General features: G+C 35.2%; 1 protein-coding gene across 1 annotated transcript in view; it reads right to left on the bottom strand.

The window, feature by feature from the left end:
* The window catches only part of LOC149785833 (importin-4-like), a 108,926-nt gene that overhangs the window by 86,384 nt on the left and 9,066 nt on the right, over nt 1–13,476 (bottom strand). The window contains exons 2-4 of the mRNA XM_089979786.1: nt 6,715–6,801; nt 3,395–3,480; nt 1,273–1,314 (exon numbers count right to left, since the gene is read on the bottom strand). Coding sequence (XP_089835912.1) covers nt 1,273–1,314; nt 3,395–3,480; nt 6,715–6,801 — 215 coding nt within the window. The remainder of the gene's footprint in view (nt 1–1,272; nt 1,315–3,394; nt 3,481–6,714; nt 6,802–13,476) is intronic.

Genomic DNA, 13,476 nt, shown 5'->3' with positions numbered 1-13,476 from the left:
CAAAGGGTTTATAAAATATAGGCAAGTGAAACAACTTCAACCAAAACTTTAGTGCAATATTTTTCACTGAGACTTTGTTGCCATGGTAGCATGCAGTAGCACATATGATGAACATCTATCAAGGAAATACAGGTAAATGATAAAACTTCAAACCAAAACAATAAACAAATGTTTTATGACTGTAACCACTGGTTAAAAGAGGTGAGTTGACATGTCACAGAATGAATTGTCTTGGTTTCATAATGATTCCTCCCATGCATAAGAAAATCTATCATGGGTGTAAACTATTTTGTTTTAACCAAATAATTACAGGCAAGTATGACAATAAGGGGTTTACATAATATTATATGCAAACAAAAAGCTTTAATGAAAACCTTAATAAACTGTTGACATCGCTGCTGCCTCTAGAAAAATGAATAGGTCTTGCTTCCCACTAGAATGGGCTCAAACATTTTTCTTTAAGACAACCAAAATTATTTTTCTTTAAGTCAACCTATAAACCAAATTTCACCTAACAGCAGTATTTTATTCTACTCTACAGCTTTTACAAATTAATTTTTAACTGACAACAAGCAGACTTGCTATCTTGAAAATGCATAACACTTAAACGATGGCCATTTGAAAAGGTCCTCGAACAAGTCTAGGCAAGTTAAATAATATCATTTATTTCTTGTTGATTAGTGCCCAGGTTACACATATTTTATTCTGAAAGTCAGATAAGTGATTTTACGAACACCACACTAACTAGCTTAAAAAGAATGAAATGTAAGGGACTGATGTAATGTCTATTGTACAGACCCTGGGGCATTAGCTGAACTTACAAAATGGTAAATATGCTTAGTGTCACTGGGCAAGAGGTGATAGTTGGTTAACTGGTTAACAAATTTTGTAACCAGTTGCTGCCAATACTCAAACCAGCAATAGTTAACCAGTTCCAGATAACCATTATAGCTCTGCTATCAAGTTTACTTCACAAATTATTTTAAAAATTACAATCTGTGTATTTGACCTTTGACCCCAGCCAGTATATTTTGGTGGTGGAAGAACTTGGAATGACTCTGGAAAGAACCAATGCCGAATAGGAAGCTACTGGAAAGCATTCTCGCATACCCATGCTGGTTAAGCTGCGATTTGAACTCATGCAAAAAGGGGTTAAGATGTGCGAGTGATCTGTAAAGGCATGTGCCTCGGACCACTCTGCCACCCAAGGACACCAAACAGCCAAATGACCTGTCACATGAGAGGTGTTACATTTCCATCTATAATACTTACTGTGATTCCTGCAGAATCAGGTGAAGCACATTCTCTCTTATGCTGAAATGAAAGAAAGCCACTTCAAAATTACAAATGCATGAAAAGGAAATTTTACAGTAAATTATATTTCTCCAAAACAAACCGAACCCAATCCCATTAACATCGAGGAATTGCTTCTGCTACCTGCTGAATGAAGCCCTCCTATAGACTTGTATAGACAGAGGAAAGTAACTCTTACAGACTAACTCCCTTAAGTGGCACTCAATATTAAAGTTTTAATTTGAGCATTCTCTGCGACATGATGTTTGCTATGTGGGGCAGGTTTGAATGAATTTATAGAAATGTGAATGGACAAGTTTTTCTGGAGAAGCATAATTTACAATATAAAAAAAATTATCCATAAAATATATTACCTAATCAGATTAACGTCAGGAGAATTGGTATGGAGGAGGAGAAAATGCTGAACATCCAACCTCTATCCAAAAGCAATCTATAGGGTCAAAATATCCCTCTACTTCTAAGACTCACCTAATGATATCTGACACAACTGAATATAAGTGTATACACATATGTCAAGGATTACCTGTGGGCTCCCGCATTTAATAAATGATTTTAATTTTTTTTTCATGTGAATCCAACAGAGTTCACAGGTCATACACAATGACGTGGTTGTGTGCAATGTGGCATAGTCGTTACTATCTGGGCAACGTGGCATATTCTGGTTATTATCTGGGCAAAGGGGCATAGACTGGTTACTATCTGGGCAAAGGGGCATAGTCTGGTTACTATCTGGACAAAGTGGCATAGTCAGGTTACTATCTGGGCAAAGGGGCATAGTCTGGTTACTATCTGGGCAAAGGGGCATAGTCAGGTTACTATCTGGGCAAAGGGGCATAGTCTGGTTACTATCTGGGCAGTAACCATGGGCCCAATGAGATTCAACTCAACGTTTTATGACACCGTGACATACAAACTGAGAAAAAAGTGGACAGAGCATGCCAACTGATTCCATTACATCTTCAATTGAGAAATTACAATGAAATGCAAGTCTTGTTGAAACAGCTGGTTTTGCATGGGGCAAAATCCCCATCAGATGTACAAGTTCCTGTGAGATTTCAGAGTATAAAGAAAGGGGGACTCCCTTATGATGAATAAAATTATGGCAAAATAATTCTGACAGAACATGACATCTTGCTGCATCCAACTCCTGATTTTTTGCGACAAAAGACAGGATTTTATTCTGTCTGGTGTGCATCTTCAATAATATTTTATTGCAGATCAGCAATGCTTGTATAAACTTCAAAGACTTTCAAACCAGAATGCTTTTAGTCAAATTCTGGTAAGTAATTTTTGAGAAATCATTTAAAGTTTCTCTATTTTTAATAACATTAGCTGTATTGGATAGCAGATCAACATCATTCCTAAAGGCCTTCATGTAAGAATAATTCCTCCCAATTCTTTAATGACTTTCAGTAGAAGTCATTTCAAGACATTTTATTTTAATAACACTGGCCATACTCAACTACATTTACATTTAGACAAATTTTACAGGACATTATTTAAGGACACATTCTGTCAAATTTGGACAAGCTATTGGTTTCTGAAAAGGAACTATTCTAGGTTTTTCCTTTTTTGGACAGTGGCCATACTAAATGGCAGATTGGCATCATATGTACAAACCTGAAAATCCTTCATGCCAGAATGTTTCTAGCAAGGGGTTTTTGAGATATTGTTTTTAAAAACAAGCATATTTTCAGAAATGACAGCTATATTGGAAGAAGGATTGGCATCACTTTCTCAAATATGAATGATCATCTTGCCTGGATACTACTTGCCAAATCTGGTTGAAAGTTGCTAATGTTCAAATGTGAAGCCGATGCATACCACATGACGGGCCATATGTAAACTTGCCTGGATGCTACTTGCCAAATCTGGTTGAAAGTTGCTAATTGCCAAATGTGATGCTGATGCATGCCAGATGACGGGCCATATGTAAACTCGTCTGACTCCAGGATCAGGTGGGCTAAAATTTAATACATATTAAGATCCTGTCTCTCACCTAATAAAAGTGATTAGGATTTTAGTTGACATCCCGTTAACTTAAGCTTCAAACTGATAACTGCAAAATAAAAATTTTTACCTTTGAGTTACATCACCTGACACTTGACGCCACTGTTTTCCTTTCAGAATCTTCCGCCTCAACAATATAGCTGCATACTGTCTAACCTGGAGTAAAAAGGATATAAGTTAATTACTCCCAATATGATACACACAATATTGCCTAACCTGGAATACAAAGCATACAAGTTAATTACTCCCAAAATATTGCCTAACCTGGAGTACAAAGGATACAAGTTTATTACTCCCAATAAGATATAGAAAACATTGCCTAACCTGAAGTAAAAGTATAGAATTACTGCCAATATCGTACACAAAATAATGTCTAACCTGGAGTAAAAAGTAAACAATTACTGCCAATATGAAAAACAAAATACGGCCTAACCTGGAGTAAAAAGTATAGAATTACTGCCAATATGATACACAAAATATAAAGAGCTTGAAAAGTTCTTGTGCATCAGCCAAGAACTTAAACATGTTAAGAAAAATGTTACTTTTCCATAAACTTATTCAACACTTGAAGTAAAATATTTACATTTTTACATTATGATTAAAATCTCAATTCCAGGCAATCAGAAAAGTATTCTGGTTTTACATCCCGGATGTGTTAGAGTCAGCGATTTTGTTGTAAGCACATGCTCATTTTTTAACAACAAAAGAATAACATCTCCGTAATAATACAGTATTACTAAAATGTTTTGTAAGTTTCCTTACACTTCCAATTATCTTTTAAACAAATAACTGAAGGTCTAAAAAGAATAATCACTTTCTAAGGTACTTAAAATATATAAGAATAAAAAACCCTTAGCTAAAAAAAGAAGTATGATTTGTATTGATTACAGGGAAAATTAGATGGCATGAAACATGACAAAGAATACAATAAAACATTTTGCTAATAATTACAATTTCTAAATTTCGGCTGATCATATATGCTGGTCACTTTCAATTCAGGTCTTCAAATGCAGGGCTCCATCAAGGTTTTATAAACGCTGGGTTAAATGCCAACTTTTCTCTACAAAAAGGAGCACATGCCAAATTGGGTAGAGGGACCAGTGTTCAGACTTTTTTCAAGCACAAACATGAAAATTTCAGTAAATGTCCACATGACAAGCACACTATGGCAACAGTTTCAATCTTCATAAGTAATATTTTGGTCTACAGGGATAGATTGAGGACATTAAAAAACACTTTAAGGATGGTGAACCTTGAACTCATCAATTAATACCACAAAGGGATCATACTCCATCTGGTAACTAAATGCATCATGTAACATTTTATTCAACATTACACACAGATATATATATATATATATATATATATATATATATATATATATATATATATATATATATATATATATATATATATATATATAGATTCAGGCAGTTTTAAGGGCAAATCCTCAAATTCAGGGACAATTTCAAGGAAATGTATTAAGGGCAAATCCTCAAATTCAGGGACAATTTCAAGGAAATGTATTATCTTATCACACAACTATAACAAAAAACCTCAAACACCAAAAATAATTTTTAAGAAATAAGACCATGTCTTCCCTTCGAGTGTCAAGTGCTGAAACCATCCATAAAATTCTACAGTGATAATTTGATTAAAAAAATTAGCTGCTGTGTTGGATATATTGGCAATCAGATTAGCGCATTTTTAACAAACTACACATGTCAGATGTCATTTTGTTGAAAATTCAATGTCAAAATTACTAAGCATTCTGGGGAAGTAGTAACAGTAAGAATTTCAAGACAGCCATTGTGGCAACCCAAATACTCGTATAACTATTCATTCAGGAGAAGAAGTGATAACATGATTTTCAAAATAGGGATGAGGGAGTGACACTGTTTTCATTCAGGACTAACCATACATTACAAAAAGTCTTTCAGAATAAAACCCAAAGTTAATATCACCATCCATTCAGGAGAAGCAATAACAAGATTCTCAAAATGGCTTGAGGCAGTCATACTGGATGTGTGAGCAACACCATTTTCACTTACAAACAACTAGACAGTAGATGATTTTTGTTGAGAAAACCCTGGTCAGAAGGACCAGCCATTCTGGGGAAGTAGTAACAATAAGATTTTCAAGACATTGTGGTCATACAATTGGCACCATTTTCATCTGGTGAAAACCCCATGATGATAACACATTCGGTTTTAGTGCAGTATAACAAGACTTTCAAAATGGCTGCCAAGGTGGCCCTATTGGATATCAGATTCACACCATTTCCACTTAGGACCTACTAGACATCATAATAAACCTTCTGGTCAAAGTGCAATGTTGATATGACCAGTGATCTAGGGGAAACACCAATAAGATTTTTCAGATGTTCACTGTGTTAGCCATATTGGAGGTCATGTTGGCATCATTTTCATTAACAACTAAACAGACATTGGAAGAAGTCTTTCACTGAAAGGCTCTAATGCTTATATAAGCATTCATTAAGGAGAAGTAGTGATAACAAGATTTTCAAAAAAGGATGTGCAAGTGACACCATTTTCATTCAGGACCAACAAAACATAATAATAATAATAATAATAATAATAATAATAATCAGGACTTTGTAACCTAATCTTTAGAAGCTCTAAGCTCTTTACAAAAAAATAATAAGTCTTTCAGTAAAAACCAATGTTGATATGACCACTCACTGAGGTGAAGTAGCAATAACAAGATTCTCGAGATGGCTTGTGGATGTGAGCAACACCATTTTCACTTACAAACAACTAGACATCGTAAGATTTTTGTTGAAAATCCCATGTTAATATGAGTTTTCATTCACAAGAAGCAAAGACTTCCAAGATGAATTTTAAAAATGCGGCAGTGGCAGCCATATTAAACATCAGATCAGCAACAATTTCATCTACAATAATTTAGACAACATAAGAAGTCTTCTTGTAACCCCCATGTCAGTACGACTTTCTGTTCAGGAGTAGCAATATCAAGATTTTCAAGATGGCTGCCATGGTAGCCATATTGAGCATCAAATCAACATTTTTATCTGGGCCAACTGTACATCATAAGAAGCCTTAGAGAAAACCCATATTTATATGAGCATCCATTCTGAAAAAGTAGAGAAAACATGATATCAAAGATGGCTCAGTTATGAATGTGCGTGTTAAATTTTATGACAATCCTCCAAGTAGTTTAGGAGATGTATAAATATGTGCTAAATTATTGCCAGACAACAGACAAGAAACTATACATAAGCAATTCTTGTCTATGACCTACAGAGCAAAAAACAGGCTCCCCACCACCATCAATGAGCAAAGTTTATAAACATGCTCCTCTTTATTCATTTCTCTGATGGAAAAGTTGAAAAATGTTTTGTTTATTCACCAATGGATTCTGGGAACTTCCTAATGTTTGACATAATGCTGGGACAATGCTGGCATCCTTGAATGCTGCCTTGATCTCTTGTGTTGCCTGAAATAAATAAATTGAAGACATATAGCTATTAGCAAAAGGTGCATCACGAATGGCCCCACTAACTATAATTTGTTCCAAAGGGCCTTAACAGAGGAACCTGTTATGGGAAACCAATGTTAGAATATGGGCACTTAGGGGCCATAACTCCTGTAAATGATGACATGGGATGCTTGAATTCCAACTCTATATACTCATCAATACAAATATCCCATGTAAAAATGTGAAGTTGATTAGCAAAGGCCAAATTGCTGTCCAAAATGGTATAAACCGTAGGTCTCTGAAACAATGTTAACATCAAACTGTAACAGAATATGTTGACTGATTCTTGAGCTAAGATGATTCCAAACAATATCCCATGTAAAGATACAATATTGAGTAATAAGGGGCATAACTATCCATTATGGTTTAAATAATTTAAAAAAAAAACATCAAATGCCGAGAAAATATTCTTAGCAAATTCAATCAAAAATATGTCAAATGGTTCTTGAGCTAAACTGATTGCTAATAACATTGAGAGTTTCCAGGTGAAGACAAGAATTTGCTTAACAAGGGATGTAACTCTGTCCAAAATGGAGTACACAAGAGCAAACCCATAAAAGTCTTCAAGTCAACACATCAGAATGTTTTAAGTGGATCTTGAGCTATGTCAGTAAGTAGCAACACCCCAAGATAATAAAGGTAATTGTCATGAGTCATAACTCTACTGAAAATGGCGTTAGCAAGATAAAACCAAAAAAAGGCAGATCTAACTCAATAAGACAAATGTACACACCATACTGCATCAAAAGGTTTAATAGTTTCTGAGCTAAGATGGTTAGATCAATCTGCCGAGGGGAACGTTTTAAACTTGGTAATAAAGGGCAAAATCTCCATAAAAACTGGACATGAAAAGATAAATCCTTTAGAAGGCACATTAAAGCAATTATTTAAATACATTTAGGTTGCAAAATTCAACTTCCTTCTATTCAGCCACTTTATCTGGACTCTAACAGAAATTAAATAATATACATAACAAATCTATGGATAGTGAAAGATTTAAACTTACCTTCAATAAATGGGAAACTAAAGCAAACAAAGTCTTGGAAAAACAATTAATTCAGAAACTATACACAGGATTTAGCCCTCTTTGCCCCAACTTTTGTTTCAATTATTTAATACTGGACACATCAACATGAAATCGCATGGAAACATTCTAGGTGTTTAACTTGATTACTCATGACCAAGCACCTAAACATAAGAGCCATAAAAATGTTAACATATAAAATGGAAACAAACGGAGAACATAATAAACAGGAAATTTGGTAATAAAAATATAAAATGAAATACTGAATTGCATTTGTGTTTATAAAATATGTGCCACTATGGCAAACCCAAAATATTCTTTTAAAAGAATCAGAATGTTATCCAACAAATTGTTGTAAGTGCATGAAAATGGAGTCAGATTTTCTACACATGCACACAAACATATTTAACAATTTCTATCTTCCTCAAGTAGTGTTTGCTTAATTGTGCTTACAAGATTTACATAAAAATGTCCCCAAGGCTTTACAAAAAAGTGAACAGCACATTACATGCCTATCTCATATTTAACAGTCTTAAGTGTAGGCCTCATAAAGGTGTATGTGTGTCATTTGGATTTATAACTAGCTTTAAAAAAATTCAGCCATATCACGATGATGTCTGCAGTGTGACAGCTTATAGTGATGTCTAGCACTTGGGCATCATGCTAGACATGTGGCATGATTTCCCACCCAGTCACATTATCCTGACACCAGGCTGACCAGTCCTAACACTAACCTCTTAATGCTGAGTGCATAGCAAGGCAGCTGTTAGTACCATTTATGTAAGTCTTTGGTATAACTCAGTCGGGGTTCAAACCCTCGACCTCCCGCATCCAAGGTGGATGCTCTAACCACCAGGCCATTGGAGCGGTCTAGCAACAGAAGGGTGTGGCTGATAGCATCAACCAATAGGTCTCAGTGACCTCAATCTTAAGTCATGGCATGTAGTCTTAAAGTAAAAAAAATCATTAATGTGCTGGAAACATGATCTTCTTAAACAGGGTTACCAAGACCTTGACCTCCAACTTTTAAATCTCTGAATCAATAGGTTTATTTAGTACAACAAGTTTCATCAATGAACTCGCTCCAGAACAAAAAGAAATATTCCATAACACCGTTTTCTTTAAGCCACAAAAACCTTGACCTTTAACTTTTTGACCACAAAACAATATGCCATTCCTTACTGAAACTGCAAACCAGCCACAAAGTTTGTTCTCAGTCTGTTTAGTAGAACTGATCATATTGTACAGAAAACATTTTTCTTTGATCAGTCAGTGACACTGATCACTACGTTTTGAACCCAAAATCAACAGGCTTCCTTCTTACCCAAAGTGCAAGCCATCAACAAACTTTGGTAACTACAAATAGTGAAGTACTCAAGTTACTGTGCAAAAATGTTGTGGGTTTCTGCAAAAAGGGGTGGTGGTGGGGTAAATCTACTTTTAATCATTTAGTACTTCACCACCAATGCATTCCTTTCCTTGGACATCAAATCTCCAGTCCAACCCACACCTACAACTAGTACCTGGAAGCACAAAACTGGAAAGAACATGATCTCAACAGACTTATTAGTCATAGTTAATGTACAGAATACCTCTGTCTTTTGACTTGGACCAACACTACAGGACACAAGAGCAGGCTGGAACCATTATAGTAGCAAGTATTACATAACAAAAAATTAGTTTTGCAATGCCCAGATGGAGAAACCCTTGAGAAGGAGAAAGAAAAGATACCAACCTTCCTTTTCTCTTTGGAGGAAGCCATATGTAAGTGAAAAATTAAGGCCCTAACGGGGCAAAGAGGCCTATCTTAATCACAGGCAGAACTAAGACTGGGAATCTCAGTACAAACTGGAGCTAATGAAAGTAGCCAATCACAGACAGTAAGCCATGTTGGCAAACAAACAAAAAATCCGCCAAATAGTATCCTTTAAACTATAAAGATCACTTTTCCACTGACAAGGCATGAATTGCATTATTTTTCCTTGCTGATACTAATGAGAGCAGAGAAGGCAGACATCCTTACGGGCTGGGTTGGATAAAGGTCCTTGTAGGCACTTCTTTAATAAAACATTTAACACTGACATGACTGCTTCTTTGTTTATACACTTGCCAGTATCATGGTTTCACAGGCCTAGGCACAGTGCCTACTGGATAATACAGCCCTGCTCAAGGGTAAGTTTTTCTTCATGAAGCCTCACTCATAATGTCTATATGCTGGTGTCGATAATGTCCCCAAAACACACAAAAGCGATTAATATAAAGGTCAATAAAGCTTAAAATACCTAACAAGATCAGAAAGGTTAGGTTCTTATCCCATGTGAAAGCCATCCACAAAGTAACTACTATAGATGGCTGAAGACTGCTGTTTTGCAGAAACCAATGCATGTCAGTAAACTCGACGTCTGACTCCGAAATCAGTAGGGTTATTCATTGGCCAAAGTGCAAATCATCCACAAAGTTAGGTAACTGTGGATGGTAAAGAATCTGCGGCATTGTGCATAAGTCAATTTGGGAACAGAAATGTCAACAATCTGGGAACAGAAATGGTGAATAAAAATGTATTTTAAAAAACCAAGAGCTGCTTCAATGGCCTGATGAAGAATTTCCAGGAATTCAAGACCAATTCTTCCATTTAACTGTGGCGTGTTGAAACAATCTCTAATATTCTTCAGTGCCAAGATTTTCAAATTAGCAACTCTGGGACACATACTGAATGTCTGCTTGGCACCATTTTCACTCAGGAGAAAGTATGTATCATAAGAAGTCTTTTAGTGAAAATCACACGTTGATACAACCATCCATTTTAAAGTCACGATGAGATTTTCAACACAGCTGTAGCAGCCACACTGGATGCACAATTGTCATGAGTTTACTTCAGGACCAACTAGGTGTGAAAACCCACACATTTATATCGCCATCCATTTCATCAGAGTAGAGAAAAAATAATTAATGATAGCCACCTTGACCAAGAAAACATAAGACATCTTCTGATGAAAGTACCATGTGAAAATGACTTTTCGTTTAAAAGTAATGAAAACAATATTTTCAAGATTGCTACATTTGGACATCAGACCAGCAGCATTTTAAAATTAAACTAAACAATATAAGAAGTCTTTTATTGACATGTCCATGCTGATAAGGAGCAACAAGAATTTCAAGATGACCAATGTGAAAATGACACACACACACACACACACACATATATATTAGACATCAGATCAGCACCATTTTCATTTGGGACAAACTAAACATGACAAGTCTACTGGTGAAAACAAGTCAAAATGACTTTTCACTAAGGAGTAGTGACAAGATTTCCATGATGGACACTATGACAGCCATATTGACCTCACACTGGCACCGTTGCCATTTAAGTTCAACAAAACATCATAGAAAGTTTTATCGTGAAACCATCCTTGTAAAAGGAATAATGATAACAAACTGGACATTAGCTCAGGACCAACCAGACTTCATAAGAAGTCTTTCAGTGAAAACCATATGTTCAAACGACTATCTATTCAGGAGCAGTGCCAGCCATATTGGATACCTGAGCAGGAGTATTATCCCTCGAGACCAAGCAGACAATGGGATGGAAGTTTGCGTAGCTTAAAGGCAGAACTCATAGTAGTTCAGAATAAATAGTGATAACAAACTTGTGCTAATAATCTCACGAACTCTTCTAGTACCCGGTATATCACCTGTAGAACTAATAAATAATAAAAAATATCTTTGACCTGAAATTCTAATTTTGTCATTTACATTACATACAAGTACAGACATATCAATCAAATTGTATTTAACTATTTCAAATGCCCTTTGCTAAGTCATGCTCAAAAGTTTGTCACAAAAGGTACAAAACTTTTAAAATGTGACTACTATATCTCCCAATATCAAAATGAGAAAGTTATTATGACAAGATTTGATTCAAGAGTTAGACCTTATTTTTTGAATAAACAGTAGAAAGACAAAAAAATTCTAAAATTGCAATCATCAGGATTTGAATATTGTAACATTTGTTGCATGCAAAATGAAAATTAGAACAGGAAATAGCAGAATGCATACTTACACTAAAAGAATAATGCTGTTAAAAGCAAAATTCAAACAAAATCCATCAGTCTCATAGGAAAATGAATTTCTAAAATTCACTAGCAAACAATTTTGAAGTATTTATTAACAATAGGGTATAAATGAATGGGCTGATACACCACTTACATTCCAAATGGATAAATGCATCATTTTCTCTTCAATTCTGTTTACAAGTTATCAGGTACTATAAAAAAGTCAATGACTGCACATTTCCGAGAGTAAATATTACTGGTAATATAGTGATATTCTTTCAAACCATTTCAAAATTAGAAAATACAGAAATAGCTCAAACAAAATATTCACATGAAATCACTTCATAACGTTTTTATTTATAAGAATTTTCCAGGCCATGTCTGTTATTTCCATTCTAAACCATTCAGTTTTTGGCACTATGTACAGGGACAGTTAAAATGAATTGTCAGCATGGACTCTTGGGTCTACCCTTACGCTTCCTCCTTTCCCTCCCCGAGGTCCTTCCCCTGGAGTTATAACTCACAAACCATTGTGATCAGAACAGAGTTTACAACCAGCATTTTCCCCTCAATTTCTCCCAGTCCCTTTGGACTCATCCCTAGTGCGTAACTCAGAAGCTGTTTGTGTTTTTAGAACTTGATATAGTTCCTCTATTCTTAGTAACAGAAGCCATACTGACATCAGTCATATAAACTTAAAACTACCAAAATGCTTTCTGTAAAATGTACCAACTACACTTGCTTGCAAGCCAAGTCAAACTGCAAACAGCATCGATCCTAATCTGTCTTATTATAACGTGCCTGCAGATAGCATAGTTGTTTCTTCTACTGATTACTTCTAATGAACTGCACACTCAGATCTACAGATGCATTATGTAATGGCAGATCTTGGTCTGTGCAGTTACACTAGACTTATAATCAAGTACAAATGGTAGTCAATATGTCTGGTTTCTGAAAAATCCTTTCACATAGTTTTCCATTTTAAAAATATTTGCAGACTAATTGTTATCATTTTAATTCCCTTATTACCAGAATGCTGTTAGGTTTGGTAAATTTTTGCTTAGCAGTTTGTGAGAAAAATTCACGAACAGTTTTAACTATTTTTTTTAGTAATGGCAGTCATATTTGATGGTGAAATCTGAAAGCTCTTTATCCCAGGATGTATTCCATCCAATTGGTCAAGTTCTGTTGAGCAGTATTTGAAAAGTTATAGTTTTAGGTTTCTGTTTCTAAAATTGGCCATCTGTGTCAGAACAATTTCCATCAATCAGGTCATATTCTACTGAGGAGTTATTAATTTTTTTTTAGAAAAGAGTCGTTTAATGATTTTTCTATTAAGTAGTAGTATCATTATGAGGATTTTGGATTTTGGTTACTGATATAGGTCAAAGCCTTCTATATCCAATCACTTTCCCTTAAATCACATGCAAGAGCTTTATTTACATGAACCTGAAGTGAGTCTCCCCATGTGAAGTTACTAAACTAGATAAGTGTACTGCCAAACATGCCGACAGACTGATTCATATATACTAGCAAATAGTTATTAGATTTTCA

This window comes from Sinohyriopsis cumingii, chromosome 13 (genome assembly GCF_028554795.1).
Source record: "Sinohyriopsis cumingii isolate HCF-2022 chromosome 13, ASM2855479v2, whole genome shotgun sequence".
NCBI lineage: Eukaryota > Metazoa > Mollusca > Bivalvia > Unionida > Unionidae > Sinohyriopsis > Sinohyriopsis cumingii.
The sequence above is the reverse complement of the archived record's forward strand: the minus strand, read 5'-3'. Positions and strand labels throughout refer to the sequence as shown.